Source organism: Prionailurus bengalensis, chromosome E1 (genome assembly GCF_016509475.1).
Source record: "Prionailurus bengalensis isolate Pbe53 chromosome E1, Fcat_Pben_1.1_paternal_pri, whole genome shotgun sequence".
Classification (NCBI taxonomy): domain Eukaryota; kingdom Metazoa; phylum Chordata; class Mammalia; order Carnivora; family Felidae; genus Prionailurus; species Prionailurus bengalensis.
Window position 1 is genome coordinate 3,240,919 of NC_057347.1, and position 25,954 is coordinate 3,266,872.

Consider the following 25,954-nt stretch of genomic DNA (forward strand, 5'->3'; position numbering starts at 1 on the left):
TGTGCTCCCTCTTTCAAAAATAAAGAAACATTTTAAAAAATAAATTAAAAACAATAAAGTAAAATTACACGCTAAGATACAAAGGAACGGGAGACTTGGGTACGCAAGAGGCGGCCTTTCTATCTGTAACACGGCCAGTCACGTTAAACAGAGAGCGCGGGTACTGCACGTTCTCATTTGGCTCCCACGACGGCAGGTGCAATTTACCTGAATTCCCAGCCACCACCTCCCACGATCACGTGGCCGGAAATACTCACGTAGATAAGTCCTGAATAGTAGCGGTCCTTCAGGTTGTGTAACACGGAAGCTTCGTTCAAGCACGTCAATTCCGCCATATCCTCCACCTTGGAAAACTTAGGTGGGTTCATCTTCTGGATGTCATCTTTGTTGACCATCGCCTTCTTTCCGTTCTCGGCCAACTCCACCATGACCTCATCTCCCCGCTCTTCCTTGATACTGGCTGCCTCGAAACCATGGCGCTCCGACGGGATCCACACTAGCTTTTTAGCCGTCCAGTCGGCCTGAGTGGCGGGGTTGTAGATGACCGCTCTGTCCACAAAGAGGTACCTCTCTGGGTCTTCGAGTCCGGCTCTCTGGGCCATTGTAAACAGAAGGATCCAAGAGCAATTGCCTCTAGGAGAGGAAGACGAGGAGGAGGACAAGGTTAGGTGTTTACAAATACTGGACAACTCACAGATTTTACTCCTCTGAGGAACTTAAATCAAAACCTTTGGCCGACAGGAAGCATCAACGGTAGCAGAGGCGCTGGGGCCATCCCCTTCACGGCCACGCTAACCGGGCATCCAAAGTAAATGTCAGGGGTGACCACAAACTAGGAGCCCTCAAGACATGCCCTCTGTTACCAAGGGCTGAAAACCAAGCAGGGGGAAGAGGCCGAGTTCCTGCGGGACTTTCCCCCCGGCCCCACCTCATCTCTTCTCTCGCCCCCGCCACAAATTAAACAGGGAGTCAAGAAGGCAAAGAAGAATGAAGACAAGGAAAGCAGAGACTCCTGATGAAAGGTCACGGAGGTGGTGCCTGAATTACGGTGGCCACGGGACGGAGCTACAAAAGGCACAGTAGCTGCTAAACAGTAAACCATCAAGGGGCGCCTGGGCGGCTCAGTCGGTTAAGTGTCTGACTTTGGCTCAGGTCACGATCTCACGGGGAGTTCGAGCCCCGCATCTGGCGGTGCACTGACCACTCAGAGCCTGGAGCCTGCTTCGGATTCTGTGTCCCCCTCTCTCTCTGCCCCTTCCCTGCTCGCGTGCTGTCTCTGTCTCTCAAAAAAAAAAAAAAAAATGAATAAACGTTAAAAAAATTTTTTTAAAGAGAAAAACACGTTCTTTCAAATCAGGTTAGGAGTTAGTCTAGAACATTCGTGATTTTCACAATTAATGTATCTTAAGACCTAATTGGTTGACTCAACACCCATCTGCCATTGGTTCATACTGAGCCGTCGGCCATGGATCCATACATGCCCCTCTCAGCTGCGTCTCGTCCTATCCTTGTCCCCCTGACCTTCTGGATCAAATGACGGGATTTTACAGTCATCACTCACCTTTCTGATGTGACTCATCACTCCTGCCTGACAATATCTTTGTGGAATCTGACGCCATCATTAAACACTTTTGTTACTACCCCAAATTCCAGGTTATTACAAATCCCAGAAGTATGGTCTCCGTGACCTCGTCCAAATCAACCCAAGAAGCCAACTGAGTAACTCCTCCTGCTCTATCACATCTTCCCAGTTTTTTGCCTCCCCCACAAAACGATGGGGGTTCTTAGTAGGCAAAAGACAGAAAGCTGCAAGGCCAATCATGGAGTAGTCCAGGGCCGCCTGGCTGGCTCGGTCGGCGGGGCGGGCGACTCCTGATCGCAGGGTTGGGAGTCTGAGCCCCACTCTGGGTATGGAGATTACTTAAAAATAAAATCTCAAAAGAAAAGCAGTCCAAAGTTGTTAAGAGGCTCTTAACCTTGGGTCCACAAATGTCAAGCTCCGTGAAATCACTGAAATGGTATAAAAACGTACATTTCAGAAATTATTTGTCCTAAGGCAACGCATCACAAACATGCACGCCCCAGAGCCTGGTTCTCAAACTTTGGCGGGTGCAGCACGCAAAAGGCTTGCTGGAGCCCCATCCCAGAGTCCCCAGTTCAGCGGGTCCGGGGCGGAGCCTGGTAATTTGCATTTCTAACAACTTCCCAGACGCAGCTGGTCCTGGCCCCCCCCCCCCCCCCCCCCCCCCCCCCGCTTTGAGAACCATCACTCCTTAGTTCTCTGGTTGCCATGGTGAGCCACTGGCGTTAACAGGTATGCTGGCATAGAAACAAAGGTTGACACCCAATGTTCTAGACTAATTCTTAACCTGATTTAAAACGTATATGCTACCATTTTGAAAATCATGGACTTGAGTAAAACAAAAATCAGAAAACAAGACGAAACAAACGAACAAAAAAAAAAAAATCACAAAAGATGTACCATTAAGACTTCTCCAAACAAAAATGCTAACATGTTTTAGAGTTCAACTTATATTTGCCTTCTTTGGCATTCACGTGCAGGCGGGCCATACAGTACAGAAACTTTTCACGGGGAGCATGTACAGTCTGAAGAATGGTTTCCAACGCCCATCATCACCTCCAGGGACCGGCTTTTGTAAGACCAGTAACACGCTTTCTGTCTTTGCAACGTATACTTTGCAAACCGCTAAGAAGGGAGCCATGGCACTGAGGGGGGAATCATCCAAGGTCAATCTGGACCCGGACAAGAGGACACACACCCCACCTTTACAAACGGCAGCCTTTTGAAAGAGAAAATATCCCACCCTAACAAAATATGGCAACAAGTTACTCTCACGATTAAGAGGTATGAACTGGATACCCCACATGACACCTAGGAAGTGGTCTCGCTTCTCGTAGGCGCGTGCGCGCACAAATTTCTGTAATTGGCATGTAATTACATTGGGCATGTAATTATATGCTTAAGTTGAGTGGGTGGCTATAAATTAGAATAGCTTAACAGGTCATTTCTGCAGCAGACCTTTTTTTTTTTTTTTTAAAGTAAATTATATACCTAAAAATTAGTTTGCCGAATCGGTACATTTTATTTTCTTTTCTTAAGTTTATTTATTTTGAGAGAGACAGAGAGAGCGCAAGCAGGGGAGGAGCAGAGACAGAGAGGGAGAACCGACTCGGGGCTTAAACTCATGAACCGTGAGATCACAACCTGAGCCAAAATCAAGAGTTAGACGCTTATTGGACTGAGCTATCCAAGTGCCACCCCAAATTGGTACAGTTTAAATTTATCTGTATTTTTTTCTAGGTGAGGAAATGATTGTCATGTAAGGTGGGGGGAAAAAATAGATCACAAAAATGTTAATTATAAAATGCTCCTGATGTTGTGGGGGAAATTTACATGCACACTTTTTTTTTTTTTTTAAAGGGAACAGATAATAAGTGGATAAATAGGAACAGATACACATTGAATCTTCACTGGATAGTGAGATTACAAATTACTTCCACTTTTCCAGAGTTTCCTACAAGTAATTAGATGCTGAGCGGACCGGACCGTTTCCTGTTCCTGGCTGTATGGTGAGCACTTAGCCGCTTCCGGGGGCCACAGGACACTGACCAAGTATCACAGGCGTGGTCCCTACCCTCATCGTGACCTTCACCTTCTCCACAACCCAAAACCTACCATTCCTCCCAATCCTGACCCAAATGCGGCCCTCTGAGAAGTTCTTTTTCAGGTCAATCTGGCAACTTAATCCTTCTCGTCCTCCCATTTTCGACTGCTCTCCTGGCATTCTTCGTGCTCTCCCTGCACTCTAGCAGAGGGCTGAGCAGGTAGTAGGGACTCAGGCTGCTGAGTCTGATCGAGTTCGGGCGGCCAGCGAGGAGGCTGTGTTCACTTTAACTCCATTCCTTCGTGCATTTGTTCCCCGATCTTGAGAATACTGCTATTTAACGGTGAGCCCGCTCCCAAAAGCCTAGTCTGCGGCAGGGAGAACAGCACAATTTTTAAAAATAGCAAACACTGCTCTCTATCGTTAATTACGGCCGGGCACTATTCTTTCTACACGGTTTACCTTTACCGACTCTCAATCCTCACAACCATCAATATCTCCATTTTACAGATGAAGGCGTTAAGGTGGAGAGAAAGCCGATAACCAGCGCGAGGTCGCGGATGTCACAAGCAGCAGAGCTGGGGTTAACCTCAAGAGTCCCAGCCAGGTGACCGGGGGTGTTCTGAAGGGCGTGAAGTATGCTCCACGCTGCCTCTCCACCAAATAAAAATCCTATCGATTCCGGTTTCAAGAAGGCAGGCTCAGCAACGAACACACTAGCACAACTCCGCAAAGGCTTTACGTTTAATAGGAAAAGAAAAAAACCACTTATACTTAGGAGAAAAGGGAATGAAGAGGAAGCTCTTTGCAACAGACAGAAAGATAACTGGAAGGTGTTTGGCATCATCTGGAATAACTGGCTAATTGTAGCGAAGTCATTGATCTGTAGACGAAGGAACCCCCTACTGAGCCAAAGCCCCATCCCCTTGACTGGATTTAGACACACACACACCCCCTTCCCATTTTTTACTTCCAGCGAAATGCCACCCAGCAAACTTCTCAGCTGCCTCCCGGCACCTACTATAGGCACAGAGATGGGAAAACAACTCAATTTTGTGAAGATCTTACGCACGCCAAGCCAAACAACGATGGATACATTATCTGTGATAGCACATCCCTCTAGAACAGATCAACTAAAACAGAATTGTCCCACCTGGTTTAACACCCCCACTGAGGCGACTTCACCTTACAGGCACGTGGGAACCTATTAATGCGCCAAAAATGCCGCGGAACCAAATGAGCACGCCCCCAAACCAAACGCAAAAGGGCACCCGCTATCTGTGGCCCGCACCTTCTCTCCACTAACATCTTTCCGCTGGGTGTGGAGGCAACCCCAGGAATTTCAATGCTTCCCATTCGCTGAGAAAGTCCACCAAATGCTGAAGCATACAGTCTCCCCCTCCCCGCACGACGTGCCCTTCAGAATTTCCTCCAGCTCGCCTTTCATTCTGTCTGTCTTCATTGTGATGATTTCCCCAAGGAGCCCAAATAAAAAGCCAACCTCTGGGGTCACATCCCTCTGCTGCAAAAGCTCGGGCTGCACACCGCCCGATTACACCATATGCTTTCTCCAGATAAGGCCAGGGAAGAACCGAATTTGAGACACAGAAGTGAAAGGATGCATAAAATAAAATGGCCACTTTTTCAGAATCCGAGACAGACGGGGGCATACTTCAACGTCAAAAGCATGGGACTAAGAGAATACTTGGTAAGGGCAGACTGATGAAGGAAATAAAACAATAAAGAGATTAAAGTTTTCCAGAGTGAGGTACTATCGAGAATAATGAAGCCTGCCTCAGAGAATCTTCAGTTCCCAGCATTTAAAAAAAAAAAAAAAAAAAATCTCAGCAAAGCCAAAGTATTATATTTAGTATATTATATTATTGGGCAAAAACAGCAGCCTTTGTTCCGTTCGCAGGCTGGAGCTACCCCGCCTGCTCTCCCCTACCCCACCCCACCCCACCCCAGCCACCCCACCCCCTTGCATCCACCGCAGTGGTCTTGAACGGAGCCGCAGAGGCCCCAGAAACAGATAACGGTCACAGGCAGAGGCCACGCCACCCAGCTGAGCCCAGACCCGCCGAGCGACCAGCCTCCCTCCCCAGGCCCCGGCTCCCGGGCCGGCCGGCCGGGCCGGGGGGCCTCCCGGGTCCCCCCGGGCCGCACCCGCCCACCGCAGGCCCACAAAGCCCCCGCGAACGCCGCGACTCGGCGGCTTCCACTCCCCTCCGACCCCATTCCAGGCCCATTTCATGGGCTCAGGGTGTGACCCCAGCTGCAGAAGGCCAGCCAGAGAGTCCGCGGCGAGCCGTGCCCGGATCGCTTACACAATAAAGGGATCCCGAGGCGAGGGCTGACCCTCCCCCCGGCCGCCCTGCCGCAGCGCGCCCCCGCCGCATTTCCCGCCTCGCCCCCCACCCCGCCCCGGGCCTCGCCGCGCGTCCGGCCTCGGCCCCCCGCGGTCCCCCGCCCGCGCTCCTGCCCCACGGCCACCGCGGAGTCCACCCACCCCTCCGCGCGCCGGCGGCCGGCTCGGACCCTCGCCCGCCGCGCGCTGCCCGGGCCGTGCGGAGGGGCCCCTGCCCTCCGGGCCCCCCACCCCTCGGGGCCGGGAGCGCCGCCGGCCTTCCGAGCCCTGCGAACCCTCTACCGCACCCGGGCTGCCGGGCCGGCCTAATCCGCCCGGGAACCCACCCAGGAGCCGGCCCTTCTTGTCCGGCGCCCCCCACCCACACCCAGGATCGCGCTTTCCAGCCCGCACCGCGGCTCCCTCCCCTCGCGGGACCCCCGGGGCCTCCACCGGAGCACTAGGCCTCCCGACCCCCGTGCCCCACGGATCCCACACACCGAGGACCAGGTCCCTGCATCCCCACCCCCGGATTGCCATCCCCGGCCCCCCCCCCCCAAGGGTCGTCCCCCCGGCACACCCAGGCCGCGATCCTTGCAGGGGTCTGAAGCTCCAGAACCCTATTCCTCGACTCTCCAGAGGGCTCTCCACCCACCGGGGTCGGTTCCCTCCGCACCCCCCGCCAGGGCCGGTCCCCGCACGAATCTCCGGCTCCGCAGCACCAGCCCTCCACCCAGCGCCCCCTCGGTCTTCTCCGTGCTCCTGCCTCCCACAGGCGCCCCGCACCCTTCCCCCGGCCCGGGACCCTTCCCTCCCCCACCGCCGTGCCCCCGCCCGCGGCCGCCGCGTTCGGACCCGGGCCGCCGCACCTCTCACCTTCAGCCGAAGATGGTGGCGCCGGCGCACGTCCCCAGCCGAGACCACAGATCCGGCCCTTCAGTCCCAAACCCACCGCTGCCTCCGCCGGGCTCCTTTAGCACTGCCGCTCGGGGCTGCCCCACCCACTCCCACCCTCATTGGGCCAGCTCCACGCCCGTCACCGCCGCCCCCAGACCCACTGGTCCGTTTGCGCGCCCATCTCCAAGGGAAGACGTTAGCAACCCGAACGAAGCTACCTTCCCGAGGTCCGCTCCCTCCACCCACCTGGAATGATGCTCATTGGCTCCCGCTCCCAGCCCAGGCCGCCGGGGCCGCAGTCTCGTAGGCTGTGCCGCACGCCCGTCACAGATTCCGGGAGGTGCGGCCGGGGCAGCCGCGGGCGATTGGCTGGCGCCCGCGGAGACGGACAGCCGGGGCCGGCCGGGAGCCCGCGAGCCCGCGGAGCAGCGGCTGCGGACCCCGCGGGGGCCCGGGCCGTGCGGACGCCGGGGCAGGTGTGCCGCGGCGGGGAGCCCCGAGCCGCGCCCGGACGCGCCTCGCCCGGCGTCGGGCCGACGCGGCAGCCCACTCGGGCGCCTCGCCGCCCCCTCTCCGTGCCGCAGCCGGCGTGCCCCGCAGCCGCACCGGCTCCCACCGCCGAACCGCGGGCCCCCGGCGCTGCCTGCAGGGGCGGGGCCCGAGCGCGGTCCACAGGCCTTACGTCACCCCCGGCGCTGCTGCGGGGGGCGGGGGCCGCGGCTCTGCGGCTCACCTGCAGTGGGGGGAGGGGGCGGAGCCCCGGGCGGCTCTGCCCATGCGCGCGGGCGCCGCCGGGGGCCCCGGGCCGCGGGCCGCGCCGCAGCCGCCGTCGCGATCCCGGGCGGCCTTCTCCGCTGCCGCAGTTGGGGTGCTTGCGCGGGGAGGGGCCTCGCTCCCTACCCGGGCTCCTGGCTGGGGCTGAGATCCCAGAACGAGAGGCGAGCCCGCCTAGGAGAGAAGACTCGGGAAAAGGACGTTCGTTCACCTCACTCATTCGTTCTTTGCTTCATTCATTCATCACAAGGCGCCCCCCGTCCAATCCCCTAGCGCCTGTAAGCTCTTCGGAGGCCTCAGAAGACTTTGGAGAACTGGAGGGGGCGGGTTGGGGGAGGGGGAGGCTCCAAAATAAGGAAAGGAAACTGGAAAAATTGAAGCTAATAAATATTTAATATCTGAAATATCTGCAGCATCCAGTCAACTGTAACATGGCTTACATAATTACATATAACAGAGTTTAAGTCACAAGAGCAAAACGAATTACTTGTTCTGCCGAAAAGTGCAAATCATCAAAAGCCCTTTCCCAAATTTTTAGAGCAAAATGCAGTTATTTAATGTTGGCGATGGGTGCGTTGCAATACGTGTGATGTAAGTGGGTAAGCCTAGGAAACTTGCAGTCTGGTTAAAAAAAAAAAGTGAATAAAGCAAAAAAAAAAACAAGGCAGGAAATGATAAGGAAGGGTTGGCTGGTGGAATTCAGAGAGGGCTCCAAGAGGCCTCTGAGCCCAGTCCTTCCTGGGGAAGTCGGAATCAGGTCCTGTGTCCTTTGTCCTAGTGCATCTGGTTCCCCACCCCCCATCAGGCCCCTGGGGTAAGCCGCTCCTTGTCCAGGTGACTTGTGACTTGGTTCCATGAAGAGGTCTGCCCTTAATGCAGTCTGCACGGGGAGTACAGGTTAACTGTGCAAAATACGCGAACGACATTCCTCTTCTGAATGTTTAAGTGTGTTCAGAGAGGACCAAAGACTCCACTGGTCATTTCTGAATGCAGTGTGCCACGCCTAGAGCATTCATGCACAGACAACCCTGTTAGCCACCAAGTCTGTAGTTTCCCACAATTTTTTTTAACGTTATTTATTTTTCAGAGACAGAGACAGAGCACGAGTGGGGGAGGGGCAGCGAGCAAGGGAGACAGAATCTGAAACAGGCTCCAGGCTCCGAGCTGTCAGCCCAGAGCCCCATGCGGGGCTCAAACCCACAAACTGTGAGATCATGACCTGAGCTGAAGTCGGACGCTCAACTGACTGAGCCACCCAGGCGCCCCCCACGTTTTTTTAATTAATTTTTTTTTTTTGCGGGGGTGGGGGAGGGACAGAGGGAAAGAGAGAATCCCAAGCAGGCTCCACGATGTCAGCACAGAGCCTAGACTTGCTGCTCGGATCTCATGAACAGACAGATCATGACCTGAGCTGAAATCGAGTCGGTCGCTTAAGGGACTAAGCCTCCCAGGTACCGCTTCCCACAATTTTAAAACAAACTCAGTGGATCCTCATCAGAAGAAGGCAGGAAACTCACCAGAATTAAACGTCACAAGGATGTTAGTCTTAATGAGAAATCGGTATCAAAGGGAATGTTCCCAAATGTATCTTTCTGTAGCCCCGGCGATTCTCCAAACATTTAGACCTGATGTTTTTAACTGCCTGCTGGAAATCTGCACCTGGGTGAGAGGCAAACCGCAAAGCAGCAAGTCTTAAAGCTCTTTTCTTCCTATTTCCATTTCACCCCACCACCCAGGCTCACCCTCTCTCGAACTTCCCTTTGTCTGTTAATGGAAGCAGCCTTGAAACCCCTGAGCCCTTCCTCTCCCTGGCTCCGATATCATGTCCCTCCTACCTCTATCATCCAACCAGCCAGGCTCCGCCCCCATGGAGCTGTATTCCAGAATCTGCTGCCATTTTGATGAGAAAAACACAGGACTTCCAACCCAATAAACCTGGTTTTGAATCCATCTCGGCCATTACTGGGTGTTCAAACTTTGATCAATTCTTTAACCTCATCTTTAAGAGGGGGAAATAAATATGGGGCGCCCGGGGTGGTTCAGCCGGTTGAGCGTCCTTGGCTCAGGTCACGATCTCGCAGTTCGTGAGTTCAAGCCCCGAGACGGCCTCTGTGCTGACAGCTCGGAGCCCAGAACCTGCTTCGGATTCTGTGTCTCCCTCTCTCTCTGCCCCTCCCCTGCTCGCACTCTTTCTCTCAAAAAGTAATGAAAGGGAGATATAAATAGATACTTTAAGGACTCATTCAGTGGATACATAACAGGATGATGTACCAGGGGGGAAAAAGGGGCATCCTGAAATATAGTAGATTAACAATTGTTTTTCAGTCTACGAGTTCATTACAAGTGAAAGAAATCTTTCCCTTCTTTCTCCATAGTAATTTTTGCTGACAGTCCAGGCTGCTTTACCCCCAGAAGAGAAAGTTCACAGACCATTGTTTTGCACTGTTTAGGTCAGAAGTCCAAACTCATTCCCTCAGGGTGGTTCCGGCCCATGAACCTGTTTTGTTCTAACTTTTTTGTTCCATCTGCACAGGGCTGATACGAAGAATTTTTTTTTTTTTAATTTATTTTTGGGACAGAGAGAGACAGAGCATGAACGGGGAGGGGCAGAGAGAGAGGGAGACACAGAATCGGAAACAGGCTCCAGGCTCTGAGCCATCAGCCCAGAGCCCGACGCGGGGTTCGAACTCACGGACCGCGAGATCGTGACCTGGCTGAAGTCGGACGCTTAACCGACTGCGCCACCCAGGCGCTCCTTTTTTTTTTTTTTTTTTTACTTGAATGAATTCCAACATTTAAAAATCTATCCAGCACCATTAGCCATTAGGGAAAAGGAAATCAAAATCATAATGAGATACCACTCCACACCCACCGGGAATGAACCGAAAAGATAGACCAGAGCAAGTGTTGGTGAGGACGTAGAGAAACAGGAAAGCTCAATCATTTCCAGTGGGAATATAAAATGGAGCACCCACTCGGAAAAATCATCTGCCACGTGCTTAAAAACTTCAACATAAAGGGATCCACGACGCTACCCTTAGGTATCTACCAAGCGACAACAAGAAAAATGTAATACGTGTATGGACCCAAAGACTTGCACACAAATGCTCACGGCAGTGACAATATTCACAACAGTAGAGAGAAAAGAAAGGAATGAAAGAAGGAAGAATGGAAGGAAGGAATAAAGAGGAGGAGGGACAGCACAGAGATTAACGGTATATTTACATGAGGGATCTTTTCTGTTTTAATTTTATTTTCTATTTTTTATTTTTTACTTTAAAAATGTTTTTATTTATTTTTGAGAGAGAGAGAGAGAGAGGGAATGAATGAACAGGGAAGGAGCACAGAGAGAGGGAGACACAGAATCCGAAGCAGGCTCCAGGTTCCGAGCTGTTAGCACAGAGCCCGACTCGGGAGCTCATGACCTGAGCGGAAATTGGACGCTCAACCAACTGAGCCACCCCGGCGCCCCTACATGAGAGATCCTATTGGGATGATGGAAATGTTCTAAAACTGATTCATGGTGATGGTTGCACAACTTGATAAATCTACTAAAAAAAAAAAAAATCACTGAATTTTATACTGTGAATGACATGATTTGCAAAATACACCTTAATAATTAAAAAAAAGAGAGGGGCCCCTGGGTGGCTCAGTCGGTTAAGCGTCCAACTTCGGCTCAGGTCATGATTTCGCGGTTCATGAGTTCGAGCCCTGTGTCGGGCTCTGTGCTGAGAGCTCAGAGCCTGGAGCCGGCTTTGGATTCTGTGTCTCCTCTCTCTGCCCCTTCCCAGCTCATGCTCTGTCTCTGTCTCAAAAATAAATAAAACATTAAAAAAAAAATTTTTTTTTAAAAGAGCTATCACATGAAAATCCAGATTTCTGGTTTCCCTTGAAAAATTAGATCATCTGGGGTCACCCGGGTGGCTCGGTCGGTTAAGCATCAGACTCTGCCTCAGGTCGTGATCTCATGGTTCGTGAGTTCGAGCCCCGTGTCAGGCGAGCTCAAGTCCCACTTGGGGTGAGCACGAGCCCTGCTTCTCTCTCTCCCTCCCTCTTCGCCTCTCTCTCTCTCCCCCTCTGCTCCTTGCTCACCTGTGCTCTCTCTCTCTCTCTCAAAAAAAAAAAAAAAATTGGTAGATCTGGAAATTCAACAGCAATTTGGTGATGCTTCGGCTGCCACTCATTCTTAGACAAAGCATGTGTCCCCCAGTATGCCTCAGTCACCACTGACCCCTGTGGTCTCTTAGAGCCGACCTGCTTCACTCACTGACACCCATCCTTCCTTCCTTCCTCTTTCTTTCTTTCTTTTTTTAAGTAGGCTTGTCAGCCAGCGCAGAACCGAACTCACGACCCTGAAATCCAGGCCTGGGTTGAGATCACAAGTCAGATGCTTAACTGACGGAGCCACCCTCACTGGCATTCTTTGCCTAGTCTTTTTAGCCATTTCTTTGAGTTTTCTGTCCTTGTTATGCCTGTTGAGGAATTTCAAGCCAGATCATCTAAGAGACATAAAAAGGGTAGTAATTTTGAGTTGAAGAGCTGTTTCCCTGGGGTGCCTGGCTGACTCAGTCAATGGAACACTGACTTGATCTCAGGGTCTTGAGTTCGAGCCCCCATTGGGCATGGAGACTACAAAAAAAGAAAAGAACAGTTTCCCTGACAGTGGGAAGGAGTCAGAGGTTTAGAGTGTCCGTGACAAGTACAGAGAGGGGCCTCCTTTCAACATGGTTCCTGGGAGGGCCTTGGGGCACAGACAATTGTTTTTAAAAATTTCCGAAGCAGGCTCCAGGCTCTGAGCCGTCAGCACAGAGCCCAACACGGGGCTCGAACTCACAGACTGTGAGATCATGACCTGAGCCAAAAGTCAGATGTGACTGAGCCACCCAGGCACCCCAGGGCGCAGACAACTGTAATGACCAACTTACAGCCTGCCAGGGACAATCACATTTGACCAGCCTGACAGATCAGTGCCCACCTGTTGACATCTTGAATCAGCAGGAGTAATGCTAAAAACAGAGACTCCAATGAGCTGAGAAAGGAAAAAAACCTTCCAGAATTTTCTTGGGCCTCTTAAGCTCTGGGGTTCTGGGAAGAAAAAAAAAAAATACAAATGAACCATGAGAAGAGTTTCCTGAAATGCACTAATGTAAGACTTCTTGCCAACTATGTAGGATAAGGCTAAGTCAGATTTCAGGTGATTTAGAAACACGAAGGCATGATAGTTGATAGTCCCTGCATCCTAATATCATAGAGCAAGTCACATCTGCTGTAAATGCTTTTTTTTTTCCCGCAAATACTTATTGTTTTTTGTGTCTAGATTGTGCCAGGTGCTGAGGAAATGCCTATATCAACATAGGCATAGTCTCTACCCTTGGGACCAAGGAGGTTGGCAGGGGCCAGATCATGCCCTATAGAAGCATACATCTAGCAGGAAATATAAGCAAATAGGCTGATAATTATAGTTATAAATAACTATATAATTTTAGGGCAGGGGATCTGAGTCTGGAGTCCATGGAAATCTAAAGCATTTTAATGCCAGGGGCACCTGGGTGCCTCCGTTGGTTAAGTTTCCATCGCTCGATTTTGGCTCAGGTCACGATCTCACAGTTCATAAGATCGGGCCCCGCAGTGGGCTCTGAGCTGACAGCACAGAGCCTGCTTGGGATTCTCTCTTTCCCTCTCTCTCTGCCCCTCCCCTGCTCGATTTCTCTCTCCCTAAATAAATAAATATACATTTAAAAAGAAAGAATTTTAATTCTATAAAACCTTTGAATTGCACGCAAAATTTATTGTGTGCCTTTTTTTTTTTTTTCTGGGGAGGAGATCTACAGGTCTTAGCGGATTCTCATAGAGTCCCCTGATCCAAAAAAGGTTATGGGAATCCAATGTAGTATGATAAATATAGGGGTGGGGACGGGGGATGTCCCAGACAGTCTTCTTAGAGAAAGTAATTTTGAAAATGTAATCTGAAGAGTAAGACGTTAACCGGAGAGAGGGGGGAAATTCTTTCTGAGAAAACAGCCCAGAGAAGAGAGGGTGCAGGGTTTTCCGAGCACAGAAAGAAGTTCAGAATCGCCAGAGCCAAGAGAACAAGCAAGGAGGTGCAGCGAAATTCTGGGACCAAGGAGGTAGGCAGGGGCCAGATCGTGCCTGTAGATCCCGAGGTGGAATTCAGATTTTATCTGGAGGACAACAGGGAACCACGGGAGAGTTTTCATTTGAAGACTGACATGACTGGGGTTGCGTTTTAGAAGGATCCCACTGGTTATAATGTAGTGGATGGATTGAAGCGGGGTGTGGGAAGATTATTTAAGAGACCGCTGCAGCAAAAGTCCAGCTGAGAGATGTCGGTCACCTGGTCCCAGCAGGCTGGAGAGATGTGGGGATTACTTGTGCAAGGATTAAGTGAGGTATTTTGTGGCAAGCCAACTCACGAAGATACTACATGGAGCAAAAGCATATCTACAGTGCCTAGCACAACACTTAACACATAAACTGATTCCTTTCCTCCTGGGTCTCCTGGCCTTCTGAATTAAAAATAATCACCCATTGAATCCTATGCACACATTTTTATAGAAATGTCTAAAACTCCTTACATGTTTTTGCCTCCATCAAGACCAGCGCTGTCCCGTAGAAGTGAATGGTGATGGGGCGCCTGGGTGGCTCAGCCAGTGAAGCATCGGCCTCTTGGTTTCGGCTCAGGTCAGGATCTCACGGTTTGCGGGTTCGAGCCCCGCGTCGGGCTCTGTGCTGATAGCGTGGAGCCTGCTTGGGATTCTGTCCCCCTCTCTCTCTACCCCTCCTCCCTCACTTGTGCTCTTTCTGTCACTCTCAAAATAAATAAGTAAACTTCTTTAAAAAATTTAGAAAAGGTGAAGTGAAATCAATGAAATCAATTTTTTTAATGTTTTTTTTTTTTATTTTTTTTTCAACGTTTATTTATTTTTGGGACAGAGAGAGACAGAGCATGAACGGGGGAGGGGCAGAGAGAGAGGGAGACACAGAAAGGGAAACAGGCTCTGAGCCATCAGCCCAGAGCCCGACGCGGGGCTCGAACTCGCGGACCGCAAGATCGTGACCTGGCTGAAGTCGGACGCTTAACCGACTGCGCCACCCGGGCGCCCCAATGTTTATTTATTTTGAGAGAGAGAGAGAGAGAAAGAGCGCAAGCAGGGGAGGGGCAGAGAGGGAGAGAGAGAATCCCAAGCAGGTTCCGCATTGTCCGTGCAGAGTCCGACCCAGGGCTCGATCTCACAAATGGTGAGGTCATGACCTGAGCCGAGATCAAGAGTCGGACGCTTAACCAACTGAGCCAGCCAGGCACCCCTGGAATTAATTTTAACAACGTATTAACCCAAGGCAGAGAGAATAATACATTTTGACACGTCATCGGTTAAAAATCATTAATAAGATGTTACACATTCTTGTCCTTGTGCTAAGTGTTCAAAATCCAGTGTGTTTTTGACCTGTGGCACATTTCATTTCAGACCTGTTGCACTTTAAATGCTCAAGAGTTACACGTGGCTGGTGGCTACCATGGAGGACAGAGCACAGGGCACAGAGTTAGACGGTCAACACCTTGCGGGCAAGTCCAGTCTGTTCATCTGGTATCCCCAGGAACTAGCTCCATGCTTCATACATAACAGAAGCCCAGGAACTATTGGATAGAAGGATGGATGGATGGATGGATGGATGAGGAGATCCCTTCTAGCTTTCCAGATGCCATTTTAGCCAAGCCCAAGAAGGTGAGCAGGATCGCAGCAGAAAAGGATGGGGGGCTAGGGGCGCCTGGGCGGCTCAGTTGGTTGGCCATCCGACTTTGGCTCAGGTCATGATCTCACGGTTTGTCAGTCCGAGCCCCGCGTCGGGCTCTGTGCTGACAGCTCAGAGCCTGGAGCCTGCTTGGGATTGTATGTGTGTGTCTCTCTCTCTGCCCCTCTCCTGGTAGTGCTCTGTCTCTCTCTTTCTTAAACATAAATAAACATTAAAAGTGTTATTTTGAAAAAGAGAGAGACAGAGCATAAGCGGCGGAGGGGCAGAGAGAGGGAGACACAAAATGGGAAGCAGGCACCAGGTTCCGAGCTGTCAGCACAGAGCCTGACGTAGGGCTCAAACTCACAAGCCGTGAGATCATGACCTGAGCTGAAGTCGGATGCTTAACCGACCGAGCCAACCAGGCACCCCATAAACATAAAAAAAAATTTATTTTTTTAAAAGGATGGTGGGCTGGGTGCAAGAGACCAAAACCCAGGCAAGGAAAAGTGATACCAGAAAACAGTGGGAAGTAACAGCATTTGACTACAGGATGTACTGCACGCAGCAGAAAACAAGGTGGGAAGTGGTCCCGGAGTTTGTTGAAAGCCAACGCCATACCCTATACATCTGGGGATTCCCAAGCGTCCAGAGTAATTGCCAAACAGTAAATATTTAAGGAGCAGATGGACAGAAAAGTAAGAGAAAGAGGTGGCAGAAAAGGGTAACAGGAGAAAGGAAAATGTTAGCCATGTGGACAACCATTGCTGGGGTTCACGTGGGCAAGAAACAAGCCACCGGAAGGTTTACCGGAGAACCTAGGTTGTCATCATTCCGGGGACTCCGGAAGGCAAGCCGTTGGAGAAACCCAGAGTCTGGTCAATGGTCTGAAGCGAAAGCAAGGTTGTTGGTCTCTCAACGTCTGCTGGTCCCTGCTAGATGGGACCTGGTGGGAGCCTGGAGAATCATGTGATGGTGCAGAGGGCCCGAGTTCAAAATCAAGCCTGACTGTTGTCGTATGACGTGGCGTCATTGTCCTTAGTCCAGTCAGGCTGCTATAAAAGAATTCCAAGTAACTGATGCTTGATAAACAACAGAAATTCATTTCTCACAGTTCCGGGGGCTGGACGTCCAAGATCAAGGTGTCTTCAGGGTCAGTGTCTGGTGAGGGCTTCTTCCTGGTTTGTAGAAGCCCATCTTCTGGCTGTGTGCTCACGTGATTGGAAAGGCAAGGGAGCTTTCTGATGTCTCTTTAATAAGGGCACTAGTCCCACACACGAGGGCTGCATTCTAATGACCTACTCACCTCCCGAAGGCCCACTTCCTATCACATTAGGGGCTATGATTTCAACATACAAACTTGGTGGGGGGTGGGGGGTGGGGGGAGGACATAAACATTCATTCCATTGCGTAACTGGTCTCTCTACTTCTGCAAATATTTGAAATATTCCATGACAGAGCATTCATTTTTAAAGATTTTTAAGATTTTTTTAAAGGACGAGTGGGGGAGGGGCAGAGAGAGAGAGAGAGAGAGAGAGAGAGAGAGGGAGAGAGAGAATCCCAAGCAGCCTCCGTGATGTCAGCACAGAACCGGAGGCGGGGCTCGAACTCAACAAACCATGAGATCATGACGTGAGTCAAAATCAAGAGTCGGACGTTTGATCGACTGAGCCACCCAGATGTCCCAAAGATTGTATGTTTTTAAGTAATCTCTACACCCAACATGGGGCTCGAACTCACAACCCCGAGATCAAGGGTGTATGCTCCACCGACTGAGCCATCCAGGTGCCCCCCCCCCCCCAAAATCATTTTTGTCGGTAGGATTTCTACCGGGAGGGCTGGATTTTACGGAAAAGGCAATGAGATCCTAGCGAAAATAAGAAATTCCTTCGCGTGATGCTCATGGGGTCTCAACCTACTCGCGGAAACGCTTGTCTCCTGTCCCTTCAACACAGTGGCTTCTCCCGGTAACGGCCTCTCATGCTTCTTTCTGGCCATCTTCTCCCCTTTGCCGGTGCTGTTTCCCATGGGAAGGCCCCTCCTCGACTCACCCACCTGGCCGGGTTCCCCCATAATGTGCAGGCGGAGTCAACTCACCTCCTTCGGAAGCTTCACTCAATACTCTGGCCAAAACGCTGAGTTCCTGTTGTACTTAAACCGACTTTGTTTCCTGCCTGTTCACACCTCTCCCTCTGAATTAAAACATGAGCTTCTTCGGGGCACAGTTCCTCCTTCCCTGAAGGCAGGGCACAGAGCCGGACCGCTGACAAATATGTAATCAATGGCAAGTATCAGGTCAGCTTGTGATAGCAAATCCCGGCTCTGCTACTTTTACGCTCTCCTCTAGTCCCTGTCCCGGTGACTCCACAAACTGGATTAATCCTAATTCCCTGAACGCACCCCCAGGCTTTGCCACCACCCCGATTCGGTCACAACACTTCCTCTGCCAGGGCCTTCCCCAGATCTGCGCCTACTGAAATTCTACCTGTGCTTGGAGGCTGGTCTCGGGCACCTCCCTCCTCCAAAAGGCTCCACCTCTGCTTCCCATCCCTCCTCCAGCCCAACCAAATGTGATTCTTCTTTTCTTTTAATTTCTAGAAGGATTACACAGGAAAAAAAAAATCACCAAAAGCTTTGACAATCTCATGGAAACTATGGACACTGTCTCCTTGCCCTGAGGGCACACGTGCACACACACAATGTCCCAGTTAACTTTGTGAGGGGCACTCATGGAACCAGGTTACATTCCTGCCCGGGTCCCTTCCTTATAACATTGATCATAATTCTTCTGGTGCTCAGGTGACCCGTAGACGAGACTTGTTCTTCTAGATTATGAACATCTTAAGGGGAAAACTACATCTTGCCTGACTTCATGTCCCCACGGCACCTCATATGACGTGGCATCCATCATCGGTGTTTGAAAGACGTTTGTTGTCAGAAACTCTCCAGGATCCCACTGGTAGATGAGCAAGAATATTCTAGTCAAGTTAACTCATTTTCTTCCGTTTTTAAAAAAATTTTTGATATTTATTTTATTTTTGAGAGTGAGAGAGAGAGAGAGAGTGCGAGAGGAACAGACACAGAATTCGAAGTGGGCTCCAGGCTCTGAGCTGCCAGCACAGAGCCCGACAAGGGGCTTGAACCCACAAATCGCGAGATCATGACCTGAGCTGATGTCAGATGCTTAGCCAACTGAGCCACCCAGGCTCCTCAGCTCATTTTCTTCTTCAAAGAAGTCTGGCCAAAAGTGGTTGGGATTGGGAAGCCAGCGATGGGACCACCCGGTGCAGTGCGTCCCCCAGGGAGCCTTGCGGAAGCTGTCTGGTGTGAGAAACACCACTGGGGGAGCTCAAGCAAAGGCCTACACTCCCCCCTATTTTTTTTAATTTTTTTTTTTTTAATGTTTATTCACCTTTGAGACAGAGAGAGACAGAGCATGAACAGGGGAGGGGCAGAGAGAGAGGGAGACACAGAATCCGAAGCAGGCTCCAGGCCCTGAGCCGTCAGCCCAGAGCCCGACGCGGGGCTCGAACTCACGGACCACGAGATCGTGACCCGAGCCGAAGTCGGACGCCCAACCGACTGAGCCACCCAGGCGCCCCGGCTCCCCCCTATTTTAAAGTCAAGTTTTCATAGTTGTGCAGTGTTTCTGGCGTATGAGGAAATGGTGCCCTTTGATGCACTCAAAGAAGGAGATTCCCCAATTTCCTTCTATCGAGAACGTCTATGGCTCTGAGCCAACTGATAACAGCACTATTTTCCATAGAACGTATGTGAATGTTGGCTGGCAGGTGGGCAATGCCGAGGCCCTGCCCAGGAACCCAGCTTCCACAAAGGAGCTCCAGACCCCGCGTCTGACCTTCAGACAGGCGTGTGGGAAATCACAGCATCTCGACCTGTGCAGGCGGAAGGGGCCGTAGAAGCCACCCCGTCATCATTTCACAGATGACGCATGGAGTCGGACACTCGCCCAAGAGCACACGGCAGGCAGGCGGAGCCACGATTCGCCCTAAGTCACCGGCTCACTCTCCATCCGGGGTTGTCCGTATATCAGCACGGTTGGCTGCGGCAGTCTTGTGGCGTGCCTACTGTGTGCAGAGCTCCTACTGCGTGCGGAGAAAAATAGTTCAGAGCATCTCAGGACGGGTCGTAGAATGCCAAAGATGCCAACGTGTTCGGGTGGGGGGCGGGGAGGGGTGGGAAAGAACTCACGGAAACGGGGGGCTTGTGCTCAGCTTGGACAGAAGTACGGACAGGCGGGCAGAGGCCGTCAAGACCACAGGGAGTCTGGGGAGACCGAAATAGAGGCATGGCCATTCTTCTCCCAAAGTGTCTATTCACAAATCGTAGAGACCTCCAGTTACCTTCTCTTCCCTACAATGCCTGACAGCCTGTGAAAATGCCTAAGACTTCCTCCAGGTCCCCAACTGGAGGCGAGGTTTGTGCTACAAGCAAGTGACCTCCAGGTGATGTTTAGCACGTGGGTTAAACCGAGAGGCTTTGGAGACGCGGCCCGAGTTCGAACCCCAGCTCAGGAGTGACTCCACCTTAGCCAAGTCCCTTAGCCTCTCTGGGTCTCCGTTTCCTTCCCACGTGTCAGGTCACGACGTAGGTTCGGGGACGGCCGTACACGAAGCCGCGAGCCTGGTGTCTGGAATGCACGTAACCCCTCAGTAAATGACAAGCTGTTATCATTCTGGTACTTTGCTCTCTCGTCTCCCTGGTCCTGGCTCCTGAGTCAACAGGAAGCTGGCCTAGAGACAGATGAGCGCCCCCCCCCCCAAACATACCTGGAGTCAAGATCTATTAAAAGTTTATCTCTTTTCATAGCCACATCTTTCATTGCGGGGGGTGGGGGTGGGGGTGGGAGAAATTTGGAAGAGCTAAATTGGGAACAGAAAATCTGCATCTGACAAAAGGTATGTGCAAACACATGTTTGCAAGTGAGGTCAAGGTTTCAAAATACCCCTTCTCTGACAGATGAGTCAAGCCCCACACACCGTGGTCTTGCTATTTACCGCGCATGACGGCACATTCTCCCAGCGACGGATAGGGTCGCCCTGCCAGGAGTTATATTGGACGGAGTTACTCATTGGAAAATGTGGCTGCATTGCCCAGACTGAGATCTGAACTTGGACTTCCAGGGATTTCACCCAAAATAAGCCGAATTCCTCAGTTATAACTGTCACAGAAACACAGCCAAGGAATCTGTTTGTCAGACCAGAGGCGGCCGGCTCCTGCTGGGGGAAAGCGTGGGTCCAGGCAGTGGATGCTCATGGCCTTCAGCAGAAGAGCACAGGGCACTGGGCTTGCCTGCCCCTTGGAGCTTTACCATTACTGCCAAGGACGGTCGCCAATCGGTCATTCGTTCTTTGCTCACGCCCTTATGATCCCCGAATGATGATGGCTAGCCCTCGTTGGGAACCCTCTGTCTGATCTGATTATTGAAATAGTGCCTTCACACGGGCGCCTGGCTGGCTCAGCCAGTTAAGCGGTTAGGCATCCGTCTTCGGCTCAGGTCATGATCTCACGCCTCGTGAGTTCGAGCCCCAAATTGGGCTCTGTGCTGACAGCTCGGAGCCTGGAGCCTGCTTCGGATTCTGTGTCTCCCTCTCTCTCTGCCCCTCCTCTGCTCGTTCGCTCTCTCTCTCTCTCTTAAAAAGAAATAGACACTTAAATAAACAAATAGATAGATAGATAGTGCTTTCACAGGGCACCTGGCTGGCTCAGTCAGCAGACCATGGGACTCTTGATCTTGGGGTTGTAAATTTGAGCCTTGTTGGGGAAGTGGAGGGGTGGACTGTACTTAAAATTTTTTTTAATCTTAAAAAAAAATTAGTCCTTTTAGGTAATGTTCCGTCTTCCAGACCACCACTCTCCCCAAGCCCTGCTGCTTCTCTCTCTCTTTCTCTCTCCCTCTCTCTCTCTCCCCCCTCCATGGTGCTGGGTTATGTGGAGGAGGGTTGCTGATGTAAGTGTCTCAGGCCTCCGGGTCAATGGCCTGTATTCTCTCATCTGCTATCTTAGGACACGTCTTTCTCCTCCTCCTGGGGTCCTGTGGTCTGGGGTCCTGTGGTCTACACAAGAAGGCCACACTTTCCACCCAGCTTTCAACGCCCTCCCCACTAGGAGCTGGATTTCTACCTTCAACTTTCTCTGGTATGTTTCCAATTTGTTCCTGAAGACCCAACTGAGAACCAACTACCCCTTTTAAGGCCTTTTGGGCACCAGACCCCGATCACTCCCCCTCTCTGAATTTCCGGGGTCACTGTAGCTGGCAGTTAACGCCGTCCTTGGGTGAGATCTCTCTTTCCCTACTGCTTTACAGCGTTGCTCACGTATTGTGTTGTTAGTTAATTTTTTTAAGCTCTTTGGGGGCACAGATGATGCCTTACGTTTTGTTGAATTCCCCAAATCGAATCCAGAGTGCAGTCTAGACAAGGATGGCAGGTGCTCGCAGACACAAAGCTTCACTATCCCTTCTAGGAGCTTCTGAAAGTAGAGAAGGAAATACCCAGTCCCACCACAGAAAAACAGGCTAGAGACATGAACGTATTAAGTCACTGAAAAGGAAATGAAATGGCCCCCGATGCCGTGAAAAGATGCTCAAACTCGTTCCTAACGAGGACGATAAAAATTAACCAACTAGGGGCGCCTGGGTGGCGCAGTCGGTTAAGCGTCCGACTTCAGCCAGGTCACGATCTTGCGGTCTGTGAGTTCGAGCCCCGCGTCGGGCTCTGGGCTGATGGCTCAGAGCCTGGAGCCTGTTTCCGATTCTGTGTCTCCCTCTCTCTCTGCCCCTCCCCCGTTCATGCTCTGTCTCTCTCTGTCCCAAAAATAAATACACGTTGAAAAAAAAAATTTAAATAAAAAAAAAAAATTAACCAACTACACAGATCTTTCCAACCTATCCGATTGGCCCAAACCCGAACGTTTGACAACACAGTCTCGGCAAAGCCATAGAGAAACGGGCGCCCCCGAGCACGGCTGCGCGGGTCTATCTAAGGGCGCGAGGGGGAGTCAGATTGTTCTCGGGGGATCTGGGGCCTTCGTTTATCTGCCTTCGCTCCAACCTGAGCATATTCGCCTGGCTCACACGGTTGCCATACTTCAAAGCTATGTCGATCCCCCTCCCACCTGGGGTGGGAGCACAGCCCACAGGCGGTCCAGACGTCAGGCACAGTCACCGTTGCTCAAGGCCACCGAGCGAGAAGCCCCGTCTCCCCGGGGCTGGCACGGTGTTGGCACGGTGTTGGCTTTGAGACGGTGTGCTCTCTCTCTGGGTCCCGCATCAGGCTCTACTGTGCCAGTGCTGAGTACTGGGGGCCGGGCTTCTTCAGTGACTGTGTCGCTCGTGTTTGAGAAACGGAGGCGGGAGGGTCCCCTCTAAAGCATGGGATCTGCAGCAGGGACCCAGGGTAGGAACCCCTTTTCCCAGGTTCTAAGGAAAACTCTGGCTTTGGAGTTACCACCAATGAAAAGAGCAAGGTGGAGGAGACTGTGCTTAGAATGGAAGAAAGGGTGGGGGCGCCCGGGTGGCTCAGTCGGTTAAGCGTCCGACTCTCGATCTCAGTTCAGGTCACGGTCTCACCGTTTGTGGGTTCGAGCCCTGCGTGGGGCTCTGCACTGACAGGGTGGGGCCTGCTCGGGATTCTCTCTCTGCCCCTCCCTCACTCACACACGCTCTCTCTCTCTCAAAATAAACTAACTTAAGAAAAAAGTAAATTGTAAGAAAGGGTGTGTCGTTTAAATTTTTTTTTTTTTTTTTAGGGGCGCCTGGGTGGCGCAGTCGGTTAAGCGTCCGACCTCAGCCAGGTCACGATCTCGTGGTCCGTGAGTTCGAGCCCCGCGTCGGGCTCTGGGCTGATGGCTCAGAGCCTGGAGCCTGCTTCCGATTCTGTGTCTCCCTCTCTCTCTGCCCCTCCCCCGTTCAAGCTCTGTCTCTCTCTGTCCCAAAAATAAATAAACGTTGAAAAAAAATTTTTTTTAAATATATTTTTTAAATGATTATTCCTTTTTTAGAGAGACAGGGCATGAGCTGGGGAGGGGCAGAGAGAGAGAGGGAGACACAGAATCCGAAGCAGGCTCCGGGCTCCGAGCTGTCAGCACAGAGCCCGATGCGGGGCTTGAACTCACAAACTGTGAGATCATGACCTGAGCCCAAGTCGGATGCTTAACGAACTGAGCCACCCAGGCATCCCAGAAGGGTATATCTTTAAAAAAAATTTTAATTGCAAAATATACCCTTATATACATATATATTTGTATAGTATGTATATTTTATATATGTATAACATATATGTTATATTCTATATATTTAAGTGCCTATAGGGAGAGAGACGGATTTGGGTAGAGAGAAAAGGGTAGAAGCTGGAGTTCTCTAAATATACTTTGTTTTGTAGATATGACTTTGGAACCAGGTAACTACTTTATATAACCATGCAAAATAGAAGTTAAAAAAATGTTTTTGAGAGAGGGAGAGAGAGACAAGAGAGACAGAGTATGAGCAGGGGACGGGCAGAGAGAGAGGGAGACACAGAATCAGAAGCAGGCTCCAGGCTCCCAGCTGTCAGCACAGAGCCCAACGCGGGGCTCAAACTCGTGAACCGTGAGATCATGACCTGAGCTGAAGTCTGACGCTTAACTGACTGAGCCACCCCGGTGCCCCCGGAAATTGAAGTTTTAAGAAAGGATCATCGCTAAAAAATCTAAAGGAGATAAAAGAAATTAACCTGACTCTCTGTCCAAACTGAGTCATAACCACACAGAGAAAAGCTATTCCTAGTGAGTTGGAAGCATAGAAACTTGAGTGTGCATTCCTAGCGGGATAGCCTAAAAATGAAAGAACTGCCAAAAAAAAAAAGAAAAAAGAAAAAAAAAACAAAGCGGGAAGGAAGGAAGGGAAGGAAGGAAGGAAAGAAAAAAAGAAAGAAAGAGAGAAAAAAAAAGAAGAGAAAGAAAAGAAAAGAAAGAAAGAGAAAAAGGAAAAAAAAAAAAAAGAAAGGAAAGGAAAGGAATCTTGAGCCACTGTCGGTGGTAGTGTCGGTGATTCACCCTGCTGTGTGCACGCTGTGGGAGGAAGCGAAAGGGCAGTTGTGTTATATTGTCCAGAACCAGGATTTCTGGGTAGGAGAAAGCAGGTGCATAGCGTAAGACAGATGAGGCTAAGTAAAAGCTTTGTAATACCCACTTTGAATCAGAAGTTTTGGCAAGAATTGATAATATTTTGTCATTAAAAAAACGTAGGTGACCAGGGGCGGGGGCGCACCTGGGGGGCTCAGGCAGGTAAGCATCGCACTTCGGCTCAGGTCATGATCTCACGGTTAGGTTCCCGAGTGCCAGCCCTGCATCGGGCTCTGTGCTGCGAGCACTGAGCCTGCTCCGGACCCTCGGTCCTCCTCTCTTTCTGCAACACCCTCCCCCCTCGCCCCCGCTCCCTCTATCTTAAAAATAAAATAAAAACGTTAAAAAAAAAACTACAGCCGACCCTCGAACGATGAATGCGGTTTGGACGGCACGGATCCGCTTTTTTGTGGAATTGTTCAAGAAATGCAGCACAGCTCTGTTAAATGTGTTTTCTCTTCTCTACGATCTTAACATTTTCTCTCTAGCTTACTTTATTGCAAGAATACAGCATACAATACACGGAACATACAACGTATGTGTTTGCTGACTGTTATTGGTAAGGCTTCCTGTCAACAGTAGGCTATCAGCAGAGTTACCTTTTTGGGGGGTCAAAAGTTACACGTGGATTTTCAACTGTGAGGGGGTTGGGTGTCTCCTAACCCTCGGCATCCTTCAGAGGTCAACTGTATTTCCTGGCTCTGCCCACTTAAAAAGGCCTAGAAACAATGAGTACCCCTAGGGGCTACAAATTGTGGTAAATAATAACTATTTCCCATTAACCAAACCAGGGCTCCTTGGAGAAATGGCCCAGCGCAGGTGGGCGGCAGGAATATAGGACATGAACTTGGAAACAAAATATCAATGGCTGAGCCGTGAGGGACGTTCTCAGAAGCTTGCTGGAAGGAGCTCCCTCTGGCCAAAGACGGAAGGTGCCATTTAATTTATCAGGCACACTGAGAAAAGTAACAATAAATCGAAACATGGTAAATAGGTTTAAATACATGCGTTCATCGTGGTTAACGCAACAGCAAAAAGTGAATTATTGGGTTGGCTGTGAAGACACTAACCGAGCAATGTCATGATTTTGGAAACAGGCAAATAGAGATTTAAAAAAAATTTTTAAGTGTTAGGCTTGCCTTTCCTTATATGAACTGCACCTTGGGGACAGCCCAAGAATTGACAAGGGAAGGGCTTTCGCTACAGAAGTTACTGCAGCGAATAAATGACAGAGGAAAGATAGAATTGAAATTGGAATAGCTTTATAACCCCTGAAAATAATGGATCTAGGCAATCATCATGAAGCGTTTGCTAAGTCACAAGAAGAAAAGCAAATGAACTTTTGTCGCCTGGTGCAAGTATATAAGCCAACATAATATATACACACATACACAACCAAACCTAAATCCAACCAAGCCTCTAGACCCTACTGCTG

The 25,954-nt window shown here is 50.7% G+C and overlaps 1 protein-coding gene across 6 annotated transcripts in view; it reads right to left on the reverse strand.

Moving 5' to 3' along the window:
- The window catches only part of MYH10 (myosin heavy chain 10), a 132,696-nt gene extending 125,204 nt beyond the window's left edge, over positions 1-7,492 (reverse strand). For 4 of the 6 annotated variants that reach the window (XM_043583085.1, XM_043583087.1, XM_043583084.1 and 1 more), the window contains exons 1-2: positions 7,117-7,220; positions 258-633 (exon numbers count right to left, since the gene is read on the reverse strand). In XM_043583085.1, coding sequence (XP_043439020.1) covers positions 258-602 — 345 coding nt within the window. In that variant the 5' untranslated portion in view covers positions 603-633; positions 7,117-7,220. Of the gene's footprint in view, positions 1-257; positions 634-7,116 lie in introns of all 6 variants that reach the window. The other 2 variants (XM_043583088.1, XM_043583089.1) reach the window with 2 other exon arrangements.
- Positions 7,493-25,954: the final 18,462 nt, after the last annotated feature.